The following is a 21,309-nucleotide window of genomic DNA, read 5'->3' on the forward strand; positions in this document are numbered from 1 at the left end:
ACTTTTCGGCGCATTGTCCGACCGAACGTAAGGAGACGGCGGCAGCCGAAGCCGAACGCAGAAAACGGTTCGAGACGAGGCAAGCGCGCGTTTGTTATACGTGCCAGAAGCCGGGTCACTTTTCGGCGCAGTGTCCAGAAACAAAAACAAAAGTCGTGTTTTTGTCTTTATGCAGCACTGACGAGAACATGAAGCTTCTCGAGCCTTACATGCGAGACCTCCTCGTGAACGGGAAAGAGTGCCGAGTGCTTCGCGATTCCGCAGCTACAATGGATGTAGTTCACCCCTCTTACGTAGAACCCGATATGTTCACGGGCGAGTGCGCATGGATCAAGCAAGCCGTGGAAGCTCATAGCGTGTGTCTGCCCGTAGCAAAAGTGCTTATTGAAGGACCTTTCGGAGCGCTTGAGACGGAGGCCGCAGTGTCATCTATGCTGCCCCCCCAGTACCCGTACCTATTTTCGAACAGGTCCGATCACCTCCTGCGCGAGAAGGGGCTTTTGTTTGGTGAGGCTAGCGTTCAGGCCTTAACCAGATCGAAGGTTCGGGAGCTCGCTGCAAAGGCGGTAGTTGCGGGGCCGACGTTGTCGAACGATGAGAAAGGGTCAGAGGCGCAGCAAGCTGATATTCAGAGCACGCCCGAACTGAATAAAATTGAGCCTGTAGCGTTAAAGGCACCAGATACTGGAGAGGAAATTCCCGATGCGGGAAAGTTAGAAGAGCTATCTGCAGATTTGCTCATTGCGCCTACGTCAGACGGACTTAATAGGTTGCTAAAAGTCAGCCGGGCGGCTTTGATAGCCGAGCAAAAGAAGGATGGCAGCCTAGAAAACATACGCTGCATTGTCAAGGAAGGTGTCGCCAAGAAAAATGCTCGCTTTGTGAAAAGAAGTGGGGTCCTGTACCGAAAGTATCTAGACCGCAGAGGAGTGGAGTTCGATCAGCTGATCGTGCCTCAGTGCTACCGTCAGGATCTGTTGCGCTTGTCGCATGGGGGTTCGTGGTCCGGACACCTAGGAGTTAAGAAAACTAAGGACCGTCTCTTGCAAGAGTACTATTGGCCAGGGTGTTTTCGGGACGCAGACCACTTTGTGAAGACATGCGACACCTGTCAGCGGGTGGGCAAACCAGGGGACAAATCGAGGGCGCCGTTGAAGTTGGTACCTATCATTACGGAGCCTTTTAGACGGCTCGTTATTGATACAGTGGGACCTCTGCCGGTAACAACCACGGGGTACAGACACATTTTGACTGTGATCTGCCCAGCGACAAAGTTCCCTGAAGCAGTGCCGCTTAAAGAACTCAGCTCAGTTGAGATAGTCAATGCACTACTGTCCATATTTGCGCGAGTTGGTTTTCCTGTGGAAATCCAGTCAGATCAGGACACAGTGTTTGCTGGCCCTTTGACGACAGCCTTTCTCGAAAGGTGCGGGGTAAAGCTGTTACACAGCTCAGTGTACCACCCACAGTCGAATTCCGTTGAGAAGCTCCACTCCGTCATGAAGCGCGTGTTGAGAGCATTGTGTTTTGAACAACAAACTGACTGGGAGCTGTGTCTGCCTGGGGTGATGTTTGCATTAAGGAGCGCGCCGCATGCGGCTACGGGGTTTTCGCCAGCTGAGCTGGTGTACGGTCGCTCGCTGCGTTCTCCGCTTCGCATGCTTCGAGACGGATCACTGCCCTCTCCAATGGCTGCAGACCATCTCTTCCACAAATGGCCGCCTCCTGCGCTGGAGCCTCGCTTTGCAACAATATTCCTTTGAGGTGCGTTACAAAAAGGGGAGTCTCAACGGTAACGCCGATGGCTTAAGTCGAAGCCCCTAACGTGGGAATCAGCCTCAAAATTGTTTGTTACTGATGTTTTTCTTCCTGAGGCAGGATTTTTAACATATTGCTTTTGTGTAGTGTTTCAAAGTGATGATGTGCTTTCTCGTGCAATTTTCCAATTTGTGGACGTGTTCTGAGTGCTGCTAAACTACTGTAAGGAACTAGGCAGTAGTATAAAAGGGGAAAGAGCCTGGCAGGGCTTAGTGAGGGTTGTGCCGTGCTTGCTGACTGAGCGGTTGACTTTCGGCGTAGTTCTAACGCTTGCCGGGAACGAGAACAAAAATGTCAACTCTCCCGAAGTCACTTTGCAGTGTCCTGTGTGAACCTGAACGAGAGAACGAGGCCTTCTCCGTGCGCTGCGCTCAAGAAACGCCGACGGACGCCCGACTTCGGTTATGTGCATCATCGAGCGACATCCCTCCGGACAGCGGATGCAGTCCCCTGACCATCGGGATCTCCTTCCCCCGGCGGGGCGGTCTGTTACGTTTCGCCTACGACGCGCGGTATAGCCGGCGCGGATGCAACGGACGCCGGGGCTTCCTTCAAAACGGCGGACATTTTGGCCCGTTCGGAGCTGCCGATACGCCTCCCCGCCACGCGCGTCCAGGCGTGTTTCAGTGCCACGTGTCTTCGTGTGTGCGTGTGTGTGTGTGTGCCCACGCTTGTCAAAGCGCGGCAGCCGGGGAGAGGAGCTCCCCAAGTGTGAAGCGAGGAGGTCTGACAGGCGCCAGCTTGGCGATGCGTCACTACACTCGTCTCAACGTGTCTCTCAGTCTGTCCGTACCCGCCGTCACGTGGTCTCGTCACGAGGCCTTCCTCCTTGCCCTCAACTGCGAGAGTATAAGAGCAGCTGCCCCCGGACGCCAGGAGAGAGGCTCCGATTTCTTCTGTTGAGTAACGTGCACTCCCGTCTCTCCACTTCGGTCGACCTGACCGGCCGCTCTTTTGCGATGTTAGAATAAACAAGTTGTTCTGTTACCAGTCGACTCATGCTTTGCCAGGACCTTCGGATGCTTCCAGTTGTGCCCCAGGCCTCCAGGCCAACGCTAACCTTGGGGCTTGCGACCCGTTTGCAATAACGGGCGTCAGCACTGAGATTCCAACAACTCGTGCCAGCGGTGCGATTTCAAACAGGGGCGACTGAAGGCGGTAACAAAAGAAACGGCATTTGTGTGTCACGAAGAGGCTCTGATAAGTCTGAAATGCTCGCCGGAAGCTGCACACTGAGGCCGCCCGGTGACTTTTTTTTCTATGCATTACCAGTCTGGCGCATGTGGCCCGTAGAAACAGTGCCAGTGTTATCAAAACCTGTGACGGCAGAAAGACCCGCGCCTGCTATATCGGCAAAAATGAAAAAGAAATGACATACAATGCAGATAAACCGAAGCCCAGAGAACAAACGCAGGAAAAAGGTGGCGAGGTAGTGATAGGGGTGACGGTTATAGCCCGGAAGAGCCTACGAGGGAAAGAAGGCAACGCAATCTTTATCGTCGCAGTTCCGATATCGGCCGCTATGCCGCTTCCTCAGTGTTTACAGTGGATGACGCCCGTGCAGCTCAAGCAAACCTACGTTTCGGCGGATATCGCAGACGGTGACTGGGTGGACGACATAAAGCCTTGGCCACAGCTTCAGAGGACATGTAAGCGCTTTCGGAGCTCATTACGCGTTGTCCAAACGGTGCAAGCAGCACATACGGTGCTTGAACTGGAAGCAGGGCTAGAGATGTATTTAAAGCTGTCCAAACTTTCCGCTTGTGAACCAAATCAGGACCTGTATGTTTCTCTATTTGTTTTCTTTGGCAAAGACTTTCGAGAAGCGGCTTGCCACGTTTCTGACTCAGTAATGTTCCTCACTGCGGTCACTATCTGGTTGTTTATTAAGGCGAAAGCCTTAATTAAGTGGCTCATACCCCCGATGGTATGAAAAACGCGCTGTGCGGTGCAGAAAGTCATGGTGAGCTCGCCTCGCGCAGGCACGCTCTCGTGCCACTGCTCGCGCCTTCGTCTTTTTCCACAGCTGGCTCCGATGCCGCTCATCATTCCAAAAAAAGGCAATGTTAATTAAGATCGAGTTAATTCAGGCACTCGAACCTACGACCTTATGTGGGAGTGAAACCCTCGAGCTTGTTTGGAAGTCGAACCCGCGACCTTTGGTGTTAAGGTGAAGTTAATTAAGGCACAGTTAATTAAGGTAGCGTCAATTAGGGCACACGAACCCACGACCTTTGGTGGGAGAAAACAAGTAATGAGAAATAACAACGCATTCGAATGAGAATGTTAGGTAACTTAATGAATGTCTCTTGAGCGCGCAGGCGTTTGCGTTCACCTTCTTCGGCGTATGCTAAAGTGGCTGTCAATTCTTTTCTGCCTAATCGCTCACGGATGTGCTCAGTTGCAATTGCTCAGTTCTTGCTGCGCACAAGGATTCGAGGGTAGATTCTCTGTACTTCGTAATAGGCTGTAGCAAATACGCATTATTGCTAGGCGCTCTCTGTGGACCGTAACGAAACGTTCAGCTTCGGATATTCGTGTGCATTCGGTGTATAAGCCGTCACTCAGGGATAGCGTATTACTTAAAGAGTACGATCATTCACTCATTAAGGCGAAGCTTTATATGTCTAACTGATTCGTCCGTGAGCGCCGAAATCTCGCTGCAGGAAAGCCAACTTACACATCTACGTAGAACACTACCGTTTACATTCGCAGTACCGCGCCAGCGTCGACTGGCAGGCCGGTCAGTGCCTGATAACGGCGCGAAGCGACGAGCTCAGCAAGAGAGCGCATGCGCTACAAGTTCACTGGAAGCGCAAGTTGCGTCTGCAAGGCATGACACCACCCCTGTCGCAATTAACTGAGCTTCCCTGCTTATCGGAGACAGCAAGTGCGCTTGAACACGGCCTGGTCATAGGACCTGGAAGAAAAAAAATCAAAGCCCCTTTCTTAAAAGATGGTTGAACGCCACGCTACCTAGACGAACTGAATATATCTGCACTGCATTACGCGCGTCACGCAATGCATTCCCGGCCGTCACCATGGGTAGGCCGCGGGAGCAGCGCACGGCAGAAGGGGCTGCCGCAGGCGAAGTGCGAGCGCGATCGTAAGGCTGATCCCGTGTGTCAGCAACGGTATCCAGAAGCCATGTGGGACACGCTTGTGCAGTCGAGATGCCTACAAGTCTTGGTGATCGTCAGCGTGTATGTCCAGGCACTCCCAGAATAATTCGGAACGCAACACACGTGGCCGCTCGCCCGCGGAGCGCACCCGTGGAAAAAGTAGTGCCATGGTCTGCGCGTGCGCGGTCTCCCTAGCGAGCAAGGTTGGCACCCTAGTGCATCTAGTTTGTGCTGCGTTGCTCCGAAACGGTAGCCCTAGGTGCCTTTTAACGTTTTGTCAAGGGGGACTGGGCCGGTGGTGTCTGTTACAAGCTGTGTCTGCGCTTCCACTCGCGTTGGAGCATAAGCGCTCGTGCCTGCATGTTCGGGTGCTTGGGCGCCTTTTTTTTCTTAATTTTTCATGTGGGCCTTATTTATCATTTGCTCAAAATATTTATGGTAGGAGACCGTGACTAGCGCTAGCAAAGGGCAGCGTTTTCGCCTGATGCAGCCGTGATGATATCGGCGGCTCGATTTTATAAGGAGATACGAACATATTTAAACAATGACAGTTACGTGAATTCCGCCCTATTCCAATCGACGCAACAAGCCGAAAAGAGTGCCGATGAATGTGCGGAGAAATATAATTACGCTCAGTTCACAAGGTATACTTCAACGCGGGATGTGCCGCCTCACAGGAAAGTCTAAGTGCGGTCAACCGAATAATCCAAGTATACAGGGATGAAGATGGCCGACTCAAAGATGCAGCACCATCGGGACGACACCGATGCACGTCGGAAGAGTCCGACCCTCTCATTGTTGCTGCAGCCGTTGCCGATCCTTTTCAGAGCGTCCACCAGATCAAGACAGCCCTCAACCTGCAAGCCAGTGAGGAAACAATTAGAAGGCGCATGCGAGAGGCTGGTCTTCGTGGATTTGTCGCGGCACAAAATCCACACCTTACGGAGCGCCAAAAACGCCGGCGCCTTGAGTTTGGCAGGGCATATGAGCGCTGGACGACTGAAAAATGGGAGGAAGTCATTCTGAGATGAATCGACATATTCATCTAGATGGGATCAAGAGCGCCGCGTATGGAGACCATACAACTGCAGGTATTTTCATTTTCTTTCTGATCTTTTAAGCACAAATTCTTCGGACGCGCGAAAGATATTTCATCTGAAAGCACCATTATCCATTCCCTTCTTTTCGTGTAGATACGAGCCTGGGTATGTTTCCGAGATCTACAGCAGCGGGCGCTGTGCTGTCAACGTTTGTGGAGCAATTAGCAAAGAGGACCTCGGTCCGCTAATCCGATATGTCCCCATCGTTCACAGCTGAAACTTACTGCGAAATTCTGGACTACAAGCTATTGCGATACGCTGGCTGCTGCTGAAAAAGATGGCTGCTACTTGTTCCAACAAGACCTGATCCCGGTGCACACCGCCAGAGCTGTGGAAAGACTTCAAGAACGTGCTGTTCGCGTTCTTGACTGGCCTTCGAAAGGTGCAGACTTCAGTGTTATGGAGAACGTGTGGGGCACGATGAAGGAAAGTTTATGCAAGCTGAATCTGGGAGGGGCCAGTGCCGACGAGCTCTGGCTCACCATGACGAGCGAGTTGGAGCACCTTGGCGAGAGGAGGGACTTGGCAGGTGCAATCTACGTGTCATTAACTCCACACCGCCTACAAACTGCGCTTCGCGTGGACGCGAGATAATGATAGCGGAACATGCCAACCGCTTTAGACGAAACACAGTTACGTTTCGATTTTTTTTTTTTTTTGAAAAAATAAGCCCAGTGTTTTTCCTGTTATTTAGATTTACTATGTTCTCCTGACTATATTTTTGCATTCAGCTCACACAGCCTACTCTTTGTTATCGTTATATAATCCCTCTGAGCAAACGAAAATGAGCATGAAAATGAGTTTCTACACCAACAAACGCGGACACGTGATCAATACGTAAGGATACTCGCTACCAATGGGCCAGATTCCGTGACTGATTGGCGCTCATTATATGCGGACCACGTAACGTTGTGCGCCAATAAATGACTGGAGTCGTGAAGAGTTCATTAGCGTTCCCTTTGCATGAAGTGACTTCCTGTGCGTGAAATTGGCCTTGATGAACGTGCCGCGTTATTTCATTTTGTAAACTCTTTTATTGCCACTATCGCAGACACACCCGTTAAAATGGGGTCATGTAATAGTTGAAATTGTCCTCGCATTACGAAGCTAGTAGTAACACGAATCGGGAAATAATTTAATATGGACTAATACCTCGCAGGACAGGCGAACACGGTTGAAAAATAAGGCAACGATGCCGTTGTATATAGCCAAGCCGCCTCACTAGCACGTAATCACCCAAAGCATTGCTATCTCCCAGGCGGGATGCAGACCATGGCGAGAATACGCTGCAAGGAATCCACAGGCCTTTATTCATAGATTACGGTGCATGCTGTGCTACGGACATTCATTCACTCAGCCCCCATTGCACAATGCTAAAGGGTACCTAGCGCTACCTTTTTGGAGCAAGACGCCAATCTAGATGCACTAGGGAGCGAAACTTGCTCGATAGGGAGACCGCGCATGCGCAGATCCTCCCCGTATTTATCCACCGGTGCGCTACGCCGACGAGCAGCTGCGTGTCCGACGTTCCGAATTATTCTGGAAGCACCTGTACATCAGACCGAACATGACTCGTAGTGGCGCGGAAACGGACCTGGCAGAAACGATGAAGACCTTAAAACTACATAGTACGCCCATCCTCGTGTGCCGTGACCTTAACATCGATGTGGCGAAAGAACACGGCAAATGCATCGAGAGCTTTATGTTAGATTGATACTCGTTGAAACTGAAGACGCTACAGAGACCCACGACGCAGCACCATTCCTGCATTGATCTCACGTTTGCAAGCAGGCTGTCACGTTACGATGACTCAAATGATATTGCGCAACAAAAGACGACACGGACGTAAGAGAGGACGACACACCAAGTGCAATGGCAGAGCCTCTGATCGTCTACCACAGAGATCACAAGGCAACACTGTGCAAGTCGTCGGTGAAAGTGTGAGTGTGTGCGTGTAATCAACGCCTACATGGTCTAAAATGAAGGCTATGCAACTTAACGAAATGCCTTCATCCAACTTCATGCTTCAAAAAATACAATCCTCAACAAGCAATCAAATCACATACGCATAGCATCGGGTCGCTCAGCATTTCCTGGCTTCGTTGCGTGGTCGTTGGCTTTGAACTTTGATTCAGTTTGCATTGGGGGAAGGCTTCGTGCTCAACCGTCTTTCTTTAAGAAAGGGGCATTGATTTTTTTTTCCTAATACGTTGGCGACAGAGGGGGCGTAAGTTTGCGTGTGAGTTGGGGCGTGTGTGTGCGTGTGTAGATAAAGTGCGATAAACTTACTATGCCGGGAGGCGGCGCTATACTCCCTTCGTCACTGTGTAACGAGCAGTATACACACTCTTTCCAACGTTCCGGAGTTGAAGTCGTTTCTTTGGAGGTTAGCGAAGCAATGCTGGCGAACGAGTGATATCAGCTATGCTCGAGGAAGGCCGTGCCTCGCGAACCGCCGAAGGCACGGGGAGTCCAGTCCTTGTGTAGCAGCGGCCCGTGATCTTGGCCAGACAGATTCATTCCACTGATCATTGTGCCGGTCATTATTTTTGCAGCCGATCACACGTCTTCCCTCTACCATTCCACGTTTTGCAGCATGAATAGAGCACAGTGCGTTAGCGAACACCCTGTTGCATGTCGCTGTCGCGTGCTGCGAAACGATTTGGAGATGTTTTAGCGCGTTCCGGAGTGCATTTAACGCATTTACGTGATGTCGGTTCATATAAGGTCGTCTGTAAATCACTGTGTACCCTTTTGGTGCAGCAGTAACTACAGCATGCGTAAATTTCACTTGGCTATGAAAACAGGCGACGTGCATCTCCAGCTACGGCGTGTGTATGTGTGAACTATTTCTGCCGTAGCGATTCCCACGCGATGAAAAACAGCAGGGCCTATGAATTTCCACTGGGGATTGGAGAATATTGTCACTATCTGATCGCTTGGCGTGCTCGTGTACGGCAAACGCAAGTTTCTAAACACGCAGCCGGCATCGTCAACAGATCCTTTCGTATTACTACGGGCGGAGAAACTGGAGGTCATACCACAGCGTGGTTCCTGGCCCATGTGAACGATATAAATAACCAAGCGGGTTGCAACCCTAATGAGCGCATTGCCCCTTCAAAGATGCTCTTACCACCTATCACTAGATTACGTCGCATTACAGACACAGCAGGAGGAAATTCCCTCCCCCTAGCCCGAAACTGAACAGGACTCAGGCCGTTACTTTCAGGCTCTTACAGACGAGATCCTACCTCACCCCCAGAGCGCTTAGTTGGATACACCCCAACTTCCCGCAGTCGTGCTCCAAATGCGGTCACGCATGCTGCTCCTTCGACCACATGCTCTGGCTGTGCCCGTACAAAGCAGGCTGTGAACTTCAATACAAGACCAAGTGGGACGCCTTGCTGAAGAGCTCGGAATTCACGCTGCAACTACTGGCCGTTCAGAGGGCCCGCGACGTCGCGGAGAGTCACCACCTCCCTGTCCCGTCTTGGGCGGAGTCACCAACTTTATTAGGAAGCCGAAGCAGGTTCCTCAGGACACTCCAATAAAGTTCTTGTCACTGACACTAACACCACTGGCGACGCCCAAGGACTCTTCGACAGCTGAATAACGTCGCCTTAAAGCATTCGTTTTACCTCACTTTCTATGGCTTCGCGTTCTCGTGGGACTACCCGATACGGGTTCTGCCGTATGGGCCTGGCTGTATCATCAGTGACAATTCGATGTTTCGTTAACGGCGTTTGACCAACTCTCGACGTCGACGAGAAGCAGTCCTGAAGCCGATGTACAAGCTCCAGGAGGCTTCGTTTCTGCGCAGGCAGCAAGCTTGGGACAACATCGATGGATAGATCTGGAGGCACGGGAGGTAGGCTGGTGGAACCACCTTGCTCGACATTGAAGCAATCTGTGACCTGACTGAACTCTTTGACGTACGCGAGTGTCATACTTTCTGTAAGATGCTGGCGATCATGTCTAAAGTTTGTTACGAATACTTCTGTGCGTCCACAGTTAATGCTGACGACGCCTCTTGCAATGGACATGCCATGGCTGAATAGCAGCGCCATAATTTGTTCGGGGACAGCGTCGGAGTCGCTCGGTATGACGCATGTCACCGACAGAAGGGAGATGAGCGCGGTGGGGATGGTCACGTCCTCATCGGCGACGCGTAAAGGTCGACGTCGCCGTTCTGTGCAGAGTACAACTGAACCTGGGCGCATGCTAAACGTGACCAGCCTGTCTGGAATGTTTATAATGGCACCATATTCACGCAGAAAGTCTATTCCCAAGATCAGGTCTTTGCAGCACTCCGGCAAAACGACAAAAGTAGCAACGAAAGCCGAGGCATGCACCTATATTAATTCTAGCGGTAACTTTGCCTGTGGGCGTCATCAACTGGCTTCCTGCAGTCCTTATGTGGGGACCCGTCCGCGAAGTCTTGGCTTTCTTAAGGCAATCGGCGAGTGTTTGACTTTTGATAGAGAAATCCGCGCATCTACTAGCGCTGTCACTGGGCGTCCTTCTATGTAAACGGCGAAATCGGCGCTAACAATTTTCATTGGATCCGGCGACGTCGTATCGTCCGGCCGTACTGATGGCGTTGGGGATTTTGTAGCATCTTGGCGAGCTTGCTTCCAGAGGTCGCTGCTTTTAGTTTCCCCGATGATGACTAGAGGACCTGTCCCGGAATACATCGGCGTAACTGCGACGGCGCGGTGAAGTGCAGGTGACGGGAATCGGGGTCGACGATACGGTGGGGCGAATGGCTGTGCTGGCGTGGATACGCTGGTGTCGCGTTGGTTGACCCAACGGGCACAAGGGAAGGTGTTTGCAAAGGTCTGGTATCCAGGGTCACGATACGGGCAAAAACGGTAAATATGACCGGCTTCCCCGCAATGGAAGCAAAGTGGACGTCGGTTGACGAAGCTCCACAAGTCCGTCTTGCGAACAAGTGGTCGATTGATGGGCGGCCTTTGCGACGCGTAGTTTATAGACCGCTGGTCTGGGAGCGATTCGGGCAAAGAAAACGTTTGCCTGATTTCGTGCCGTACAACCTCTGCGACAGAAGCCACCACAGGTTCTTTCTTGCGGAGTCACCACAAGGTTGCGAAGCTCGTCTCGAACGACCTCGCGGATGAGCTCACTCACTGCCGGCGGTCAGTGCAGACGCGCTGATCGAGGCGTTGCTCGGTCAGTCGTGCTGGCGGCACCGTTGTTGAAGTGCTCGCTCGATCATAGTAGCCTCCTTGAACTCCACAACAGTTGTTAGCGGGTTACGAAGAAGACCGGCGAACAGTTGCTCCTTCACGCTTCGCATCAAATGTCGAATTTTCTTTGTTTCAGGCATCGCGGGGTCAGCTCGACGGAAGAGGCGAGTCATGTCCTCCGTAAGCATAGCGACGCCCTCATTCGATTTTTGTATACGCGATTCGATGAGGTGCTGCGCCGAATCGCGACGATCTTTGTTAGCGAAGTTATCTAAAAGTTGCTGCCGAAATATCATCCCAGGAAGACAGTGTGCCATCTCGGTTCCCGTACCATGTACGAGCGCTGTTCGCCAGTGCGAAGTACATGTTTCTGTTCTGAGGTCCAACAATTCGCCTTGGCGACTCTCTCATACTGTTCGAGCCAATCCTCGACGGCCTCAGAAACATCACCGTGGAAGGTCTCGGGAATCCGAGGGTGCTCAACAGTTACCTCTAAAGCGCCTGCTGTTGCCATTTCTCAATACGGAGGATTACTTGGCTGGGGGAGTTCTAAGGGAATTACCTTGGGGCTAAGACCTCGCTGTCAGCGACTGTAGCTGTGCACAGGAGTATCCACGGCCGGAACCGGTTGTGGGTTCGGGCTAGAAGTGCCGTTCCGCAGAGGAGTCCCGAGCATCAGGTGTTTAAGTCCAGCACCTACATTAGTGTCACGACGTCAAAAAAAAAAAAAAAAAAGACAGGACCCAGGACCAGGATGACAGAAACAAAAACCAGCTCTGTATTCAGAGACCGCAAGAGCCGACGCGCCAACTTCGTCTTCTTTCAAAAGGAGCGTGGTCGCTGCTCGTGTCCTTCAATTCGTTTTCTTCTGTTGCTTGCATTTAGTCGTGACAATATCAGACAGCTATAAGAATGCATTGCGATGAATAAAGTTTTTGTGATATCTGCTGTTCACGTTTGCTTACACTGTGTACGCTTCATTTTGCTAGTCCTCTGCTCTTCAGCTCAGACTTCTCGATTTATAATTTTTGAGACAAACTTGTAGTATATCTTGACTTGGAGCAAAGCTATAGACAGAAAGAAGGTTCACACGTAAGTTCATCGGGAACCAACAACATCCAAGGAAAGCGGCCATGAGTCTACAGGGGACAGAAAACAGATGATGAACATAAAAGCAAGCTGCACCTCGTGCAAGATGAGACCGTGTCGCGTCCAAATACCCAAACTGTGAGGCTGGTGGATTTTAGATATATGGGATTTCGTTTTTGTTCCTGAGCATTTGTTTCAAAACTGCAACCTTGTTTTCACAGAACTTGATTTTCGACCAAGTAGTCCGAATTCCCGTTTAGTCAAGACTATGACTTGTTATGCGAACTGATGCGGGCATCTGCACAAGATGTTGTGTACTGTTTCTTCATAGACATAAAGCTGCAATCAATTGGAGTGCTTTGAAATTGGTGGTAAAATGTGTTAATACGGGCATTGGAGAAAATCTCGCATAAATATGTTGTTTTCTTAGTCTTCTCTATTCTTATTTTTTTCGTTGAACCTGCTTCAGCCTAGATATATGGCAATGATCGTGGTTAATTGCAGGGCCCAGTGATACCTCTACATACATACCAAATCATTTTTGTTTTGAGCCTCTGTTTGTAGTTATCAGTGCTGGCATCACACCTATAGTTTGACCTAATTTTATTCATGAGAATGTATTTTTTCCCGGCGTGTTAATGGTTAAACAACCTTAAAAATGCCTAATGATTGTGCTGCACAAGAGAACTAGAATTGAAAGTTTCAGATTCGTATTTAAACTCTTTTTCTTCTGAAAGGTGGTAACATACATTAATAAAGTGGTTGGGTTTCCAGAGGCAAGTCTAGAACCTCGCTGGCGAATTTTGCAAAGCTGACTCAATAAGTCCGCCAGGTATCTCGATGTTCCAGTGTGGTGGCTTGAGCCAGCTCGGCGTTTAGGGTAGAGTGAGGTGGAAGGGAGATGGGTGGCGAGCAACAAGTCCCGGAGTATACAAGGGGCGTCACCGTATTTCCCGCAGTGCATTGTGCATTAGCGTCGTTGGTAAGGCCCCATATCAGATGACGACGTGCCGATGTTGGTAAATAGTCATTTTCTCAACGACAAACAGTGCTCCACAGTTGATAAAATATACATTACCAAGTATAACAAAACACTTTGTAATTCGTGATAAGAAATTACAAAGTGATTACAAATTATTCAGTTACGATTTGAGACTGTAACGCAAGTTATTGCTTTCTGCATCCTGCTGTATCTGTGTTCAAACGGGAAGTAGGCCTCTATCAAGACTTCTGTGGATACTGGCCTACACGCCTCAGCATTGTTGTACTTTTTGTCCTAGTTTTTGGAATAAAGTGAACCTGACTGACATTTCAATGTCCTATATACTTGCAAACCTACGTTACTACTTTCACTGTTCCCATGGCATTAGAGGCCACAGCTTCTCGGTAATCTTCGTTCAGAAACCACATAGTCACAAATAGTTCTTTTTTTCTTTCACAGCTATAGTACTAAATAGTTAAGCAAACGATTCTGCCAAACCTAAGCGACACTACTACACAATCAAGCAACCAAGTGTTACAAGGCTGAACGATATAGTACTGCATGGGGGCAAGGACGAAGTGTATCTATGCCAAACGACAGTATCACATGCCATAGAAAAAGTGTGCCAATGCCAAACGATTGTGCTGCACACGATTGCGCAACCAAGTGCGTTTGTGCTAAACAGCATACTACAATGCGAGCAAAAGAATAAGCTTCTTCAAAACAATAGTACTGCACACTCAGCAGCCAAGGTGTTTCACGATTGACGTAAAGGTACGCGGCAAATGACACGCCACAGAAAGGAGTCGCGTACGTACGCGCTTCGTCGGCGCCATGGGCCGGTAGCAGCAGCGTGGCCGTGGCCAGTCTCAGCAGCAACGGCGCTTGCAGGGCGCAGAGCAGCAGTGGGGCGGCGATCCTCCACAGCAGCGGGAAGAACGGCGCCGCATTCCTCATTTACTCATTTAACGTACGCGCGCCGGCCAACGACGAACAGCCTTCATCGGGTGTTGGGAGACCCACGATCAACGTATACGTAGTTACTACACCGATCCGACAACGACGCCAACTTCGCGCCGGCCTGCGCCTTCCGTCTTTTTTTTTATCGGGCTCTCCTCTCGCTCACGCCAAAGACTTCGGCGGCGAGTACGACGACGCCGTCGACGCGGGGCCTCCAGCGCCGACTCCGTCGTTGCCGATCCTGCGTCCACCTTTCGACGCCGCGTCGACCGCCACCATGGCGAACAACGACACCACCTCCGTTCCCGATGCCGTCGTCTCTTCCTGCCTCTGTGCCCTCTCTCGACGGAGCCCAACAGGCTGCGGATGCTGTTTCGCGTTTGCTGATGATAGTAGCTCCCCGCCAGAACCTGCGCGCGAATATGGAGCACTTGTCCCGTAGGATAAGTAAGCGTGTACAGTGTACCAATCGCTGTGAATCAACCTTGTAAAGTTGAACCAATTTTCAGATCATATTCTAACTTCTAACGGACGCAAGCGCCATCTATCGGAAAGGAAAATGACTGGATTTTTATAATAACTTTATGATTCTGACATTTGCAATGTAGCCGTTCGAGCACAAGTGATGCAATGGCTTCTATGTTTTGATATTTGAAGCAGTCTTTTTTTTTGTTCGGATTGTTTAAAAATGTGCTTAATTCTTCCGGATACTGCTCGCTAGCGCCTACGTTCTTGTGGAAATCAATACAGTTGCACCAGATGTGGACAAACAAACTTCCAACAAAGAAATGCTTTCTCTGACGCTCGCCCCCTCCTTTACTTTTAACTTTAACGGAGGCAAGCGTCATCTACAAGAAAGAAAGCTGACTACTTTTACGATATTTACGTTTTTGGTTTGATATTGAATTGTGCTAACTCAATTGGTCCCATGCAGGTAATGCATAACGGTAACGCGATTTATACGGCATATTATGTATTTTGAACGCTGGAAATGACTTCAATATATTCGTATTTATTGTAGATGCTCCTCACTGGCTGCCTTAGGACGTGGGGAATAATTATCGAGTTCACTAGCCGTGTAAAATGTGATGAAAGCTTTAAATATCCGACCATTTTTTAGGCCTTTTATGGGCTTTAACAAGAAGTACCGCCATCTATTAGCGATAGAGTAGCTAACTCTTGCAGTTTAAGGTTAAACTGACGGCACTGATCAGGTGAATTTATTCGAAAAGGTTACGAAACCTTTTGTAACCTTTAAATTTTGACTCTCGCTGAGAATTTTTAGGATGCATTAATAAAACTGCGCTCTGCATTGAAGTCGACAAATTATTGCTTGAATGCTTATCTTTAATACATTTTATTCATTGGCTCATTGGCTCACCATAATATAAACATATTACAAAAAAATTCGGAACCCGCAACACTTCCGGGCGTAGGTTGGCACACTGAATCATGAGTGCACTAATGGGCACTCCCTCGTACTCATTTCAAAGGCGTGAGTACGAGTGAGTGTGAGTGGGAGGGAGTATGAACAGGGTGAGTGCTTGTGAGTGAGTGCAGGTGAGTGTGTACGTGAGTGAGTGAGTGTGAATGGAGGTGAGCGTGAACCTGGCGGTTTGCTGTCACCGTAAATGTAGGTGAGTGTGGACATGAGCGAGTGCGTGAGAGAGTAAACGTGGTGAGTGCTTCTGAGTGTAGGTGAGTGTTAACGTGAGTGAGTGTGAGTGCAGGTGAGTGTGAACGTGAGTGAGTGAGTGCAGGTGAGTATGAATGTGAGTGCGTGCGTGCGTGCCGGGTACTCGCTATGCCGTGTACTGTCGCTATGCCGTGTACTGTCGCTATGCCGGGTACTGTCGCTATGTTGACTGCGGCAGCAGATGCTTGCGTCACCCGATTGATTTGCAATGCAAGTTGGTCATTTTCAGATTTTTGCTTAACTGATTCTCTCAGTGAGGTAGTCCTCGACGGAGCTATGCGAGAGAAAGGACGTAAATGATGCAACGTAATACAGTAGACTTCCATAAATTCGATCCCGACCGAAGGTTCCAACCGGTGCCCATACATTTCTATGGCCCTATACTTCCGTTATTTCGATCTCAAAATTGATATTTGACGGATAATTCGAAATTTATTGGTTTGCTTCGCCGCAATACAGCTGTTTTATAGGGACAAGCATAGATGAACTTTGGCAGTGAGGCATACTAAGAATGGAAAGGGGCCACTTTTGCAATAAATATTCATCATCATCATCATCAGCATCATTTAATATTCCCTTAAGGGCCCCATGTGGGGTATTACATAAGGGGGAGGCAAAACAATAATACAAACATCGAATGAATAGTCGTGTACAAAGCAAAAAAAAAAAAGCAACAACTGAAAAGACACTAAAAAGGACAGGTTTTTGCATAATTAGTTGCAAATATGGGTGGTTAGTAACTCACGAAATTTCGAAGGGTTTTGCTCTACAACAATGGATTCCGGGAGCGAATTCTATTGTTCTATTGCAGAGGGAAGGAAGGGTTTGTTAAAAGCCTTTGTAGAACCATGAAGGCGTTGGATACATCAAGAATTGAATAGACGACGTGATGAACGAATGGGTGGAAATAAAAGTGAGGAACGAAGGTCGGGAAAGTTATAGTACAATTTATGGAATAGGCAGAGTTGCGAAATTATGCGTCTTGATGCTAAAAGGGGTAGACCAATAGATAACTTTAAGTTAGTAACGCTGATAGTGTTGTCATAATTCGACAAGATAAAGCGGGAGGCACGATTTTGAGTAGCTTCTAAAGTGTCAATTAAGTACTTTTGATGTGGATTCCAAATTGTAGACGCGTATTCTAATTTGGTACGGATGAAAATTTCATATGCTAGTTTACGAATCGACGGAGGAGACAAGGATAGGGATCTTTTAATATAGTTAAGGGATCTTGACACATCGGCTGTTATTTGTTGGATGTGGTTCGACTAATTTAGTTTGTTAGTGATGATAATGCCAAGGTAGCGGTAACTGTCGACCTCAGATAAATTCACAGAGCCCAAAGAGCATAGAAATTTGGATGTAGAGCGTCTACGTGATACATGCATTAACTTGCATTTGGAGACATTTAGTTCCATCATCCAGCGTGAGCACCACTTGTCAATAGAATTGAGGTCACTTTGCAGAATGGATTGGTCAGTGTTAGTAGTGACACGACGGTAAATAACAGTCATCGGCGAATAGACGTATTGTGGATGATATGTCTGTTGGGAGGTCGTTAATGTATATTAGAAAAAGGAGTGGGCCGAGGACGGATCCCTGTGGTACACCGGATGTTACTTTGGTAGTATCTGAACAGCGACCGCCAACACAGGTGAACTGGAGGCGATCTGTCAGGAAGCAAATGATCCATGATAGGATTAGTGGGTCGAGGTGAAGGCATGAAAGTTTGGACACTAGTCGGTGATGAGGGACGCGATCGAAAGCCTTTGAAAAATCTAAGTAAATTACGTCAGTCTGAAATGAAGAATCTAAGTTTAGGTGGAGATCTGTGGTGAATTCAAAAAGTTGTTTCGCATGATAAGCCTGGACGAAAGCCATGTTGTTTGCTAAAGAAAAATGGCTGTGGCTTAGCTAAGGTTAAGCCCAGGATTCGAAGCATACCAGCCTTTATTTTAGTTGTTGAACCACTGTTTAGCCTGGTGAACTGCTGTTGCTTGGCTATATTTGGTTCGGCTAGTAGAAGAAACAACTCATGCGTTACTCTGCTTCGCCTTCAAGAGTGGAACGCGAGAGCGTTCCCGTCGACCCGCCAAGGGGTGTAAGACAATGGGCTACGGCGCAGCGACTACGCGCCCCGCATTGGACGCGGTGAGCGTCGAGCAACGGAGCGTTCGGCGCGGCAACGAAATGTGCGCCTGAGCAAGCGACGCACGCCTGAGCCTTAGAAACAGCTCGTTTCTAAGGCAACACCGCATTCACTAGAGGCGCTTTTGTACCGCTTCGAAGCATCGTACTCGTGGCTCAGTGGTAGCGTCTCCGTCTCACACTCCGGAGACCCTGGTTCGATTCCCACCCAGCCCATCTTGCAAGAGTTGAGCCAAAGCCACCTAGAAAAAGCGCAGCTGCTTATATACCGCCGCGAGCGACGGCGCGAGTTGGAGCCCCGTTTCTCCTCTGTCGTGACGTCACGGTGTCACGTGGTATTGAAGGCGACACCGCCGCGCCTGAGGAGCTGGGTTGAGCTAATATGCTTCGCATGAAAAGAATTTCTGTCGAGGTGGGACGCTATTTGGGAATAAATGACGTGTTCTAAATGTTTACAGGCAATACATGTAAGTGAGATCGGGCGATAGTTGGATGGGTCGGAGCGCTTACCAGATTTAAAAACGGGGGTTACTTTGCTTAGTTTCCAGTCTTTGGGAATAGTACCCTCGCTTATAGACTGGGTAAAAATGATTTGTAATATCTGGCTAGAAATGACGTTAGTGCCTTTTAGTATCTTCACCGGTATGTTGTCAGGTCCGGGGGAGCTAGATATGTTAAGTTTATTGATTAGGCTTGCGATACCTTCAGCAGTGACATCAATGGGAGGCATTTCAGTGCCGCAAAGTCTTGGTAAAACAGGAGTGTTGGTGGAAGATTCACAAGTGAAGACGGAAGAGAAGTATGAATTGAAGACGTCAGAACGCTTTTCAACTGGAACATGGGACCCATTAGGATTAGTTATGGTAATGTTATGCGACTGATTTCTACTTGGTGCGAGTATTTTCCAAAATTTTTTTCGGGTTTACACGGATTATATTAAGAAGATCCTGGTGATAAAATTTTTTCTTAGAAAGCTTCAGAAGGCTGTGGTACTCGCGCAGGCAGGTGAAATACTTCTTCCATTTAGGGGCAGAACCACATTTTTTGCCACTATGAAAAGGCGCTTTTTCTTCTGTGCTAGTTTTTTTAGTTGGTTTGTATACCAAGGCTTTCCCATGACACCCCGAATACACACAAGGGGTACGTGATTATTGATTAAGCTGAGTAGCTTATGCTTGTACAACAGCCAGTTTGCATCAACAGACCTTCTGAAGGCAGTTTCCTTGAGGTATTAAAAAAAAAAATTCAGTTCACTGTTAATTATGCAAAAGTCAGCTTTCTTGTAGTCCCGAATTAGTTTTATTGAACGCTGTTTGACTGGAACTGGGATTTCCAAATTGAAAAGGACAATACTGTGATCGCTCAGCCCATTGACACATGCTATAGACTGAATGTATTCGGGTTGTGAAGTGAGGACCAGGTCAAGGGTGTTTGAGCCACGTGTAGGTAAATTTACTGTTTGTGTAAGGTTGAAGTTTAAGGCTAAATCAAGGAAATGTTTTGACTGGCGGGATGATGCTGTTAGATTGTCCCAGTTTATATCCGGAAAATTAAAATCACCACAAATAATATAGTTAGCACGCGGGAATTGAGAGGATGCATCTAAAATGACAGTGTTAAGTTCGTCGATAAAGGAAGGGTCACAATCGGGTGGGCGATAACACGATATGAGAATGCACGTGCATGTAGGCATGGATATGTGCACACAAAGAATTTCGTGAGTACAACTGTTAGGGAGCTGGTAACAAGGAATGCTGTTTTTCGTGAAGACAAGAACGCCACCACCCCTTCGTTCCCTCCTATCGCGTCTGTAAACAGTGTAGGGGGAAACTGCATGTGGTAGCTCAGTGCTATCTATGTCAGGGGTTAACCAAGACTCAGTGAAAATGGCCATGTCTGTGGTATTTTCGTCGAGAAGGGCTTCAATGGCATCTTTTTTTGACATGTAACTGCGAACATTAGCCAGTATAACAGAGAGTATGTGATTGCGTGATGTTTCAACAGGGTTTAGTAGCGGCTGGGAGGGAAAGGAGAGTGCTGGGCAAGCCTGAAGTGATGGCTAGGATTTAACTTGTAAAACTGAGTCTGATTGCACATCATATAAAAACTGCCTATCATTCATCTGAAGTTTATCGAAGCGTATCTTGAAAGTGGAGGCGTTGTTTTGTTTCGCATAGGCGTACAACTTTTTCCTTGCAAGCCGGACGCGCGATGAAAAATCTTCCCGGATAGAAATTGCCGTACCTTTAAGCTTTGGCCCGGCAAACAGAATGCTACACTTATCTTTGTACCGCGCAAGTTTTACTATAATTGGTCGGCGCTTATAGATGTGCGCCGCGGTTTGCAAGAACCGGATTGGACATTACAGAGGTATACCATTGCAACAGTTGCAACGTCTGCGGTAACTCGCCTTCAGGTTCGCGCGCGATTGCAGCGGGCAGCAACTTTGACATCAGCGTACCTTCAAACACAACTTCAAGGGGTGTACGGTAGTGCGAATAAAAGACGGTACAAAAGAAGACCCACAGGGACACACACAGCGCTAACTTCCAATTATGTTTATCATCGAAAACCAGGTAGTACTTATATGCTCAGCCAACATGAGTCACAGATAATAAACATTGTTGCAAGTTAGTGCTGTGTGTGTCCCTGTGTGTCTTCTTTTGTTCCGTCTTTTAATCGCGCTACCGTACACCCCTTGAAGATGCATCAACAGAAAGCGCACATTTCAGCCCTCGTGAACTTTATTTCAAACACAAGGCTTGACTGTATCGACAGAGATATGTGCATTGATTGCATTCACAACGTAAACAGCTATAACACTATACCCAGCCTCAACTAATGGACCCACAATCACCTATGGAAAGACCCACCGATTCTTGGGTGTAATAATCGATTGTCATCTTCCCTGGAGCCCTCATTGCACGTACCTCAAGAAAAACCTGTTGTCGATTGCTCAGGAACTGAGATTCATGTGCGGGAAACATGGGGCACATCTGTACGCTCCATGCTTCCGTTGTACAGAGCTCTATTCCTATAGGCTATTTACACTACAGCCTTCCAGTGTTCTCCAGTACGTGCAAGTGAAATGTGCGCTCATTGGAGAGCTTGCAGGGCCCACCATTGCGCACGTGTTTTGGACTTCCTCACTGTGCATCAACAGCTGCAACAATCGTGCCCTCCAAAG

General features: G+C 48.6%; 2 protein-coding genes across 6 annotated transcripts in view; one reads left to right on the forward strand and one right to left on the reverse strand.

Moving 5' to 3' along the window:
* The window catches only part of LOC126533192 (uncharacterized), a 160,722-nt gene extending 146,007 nt beyond the window's left edge, over window positions 1–14,715 (reverse strand). For 2 of the 4 annotated variants that reach the window (XM_050180467.3, XM_050180465.3), the window contains exon 1: window positions 14,137–14,715. In XM_050180467.3, the coding sequence (XP_050036424.1) occupies window positions 14,137–14,275 (139 nt within the window). In that variant the 5' untranslated portion in view covers window positions 14,276–14,715. The remainder of the gene's footprint in view (window positions 1–14,136) is intronic. The other 2 variants (XM_055071629.2, XM_050180466.3) reach the window with 1 other exon arrangement.
* Window positions 3,326–21,309, forward strand: part of LOC126533193 (uncharacterized) — a 344,485-nt gene continuing 326,501 nt past the window's right edge. For both annotated transcript variants that reach the window (XM_055071630.2, XM_050180468.3), the window contains exon 1: window positions 3,326–3,467. In XM_055071630.2, the coding sequence (XP_054927605.1) occupies window positions 3,341–3,467 (127 nt within the window). In that variant the 5' untranslated portion in view covers window positions 3,326–3,340. The remainder of the gene's footprint in view (window positions 3,468–21,309) is intronic.

The sequence above is a fragment of the Dermacentor andersoni genome, chromosome 7 (genome assembly GCF_023375885.2).
Source record: "Dermacentor andersoni chromosome 7, qqDerAnde1_hic_scaffold, whole genome shotgun sequence".
Taxonomy (NCBI): domain Eukaryota; kingdom Metazoa; phylum Arthropoda; class Arachnida; order Ixodida; family Ixodidae; genus Dermacentor; species Dermacentor andersoni.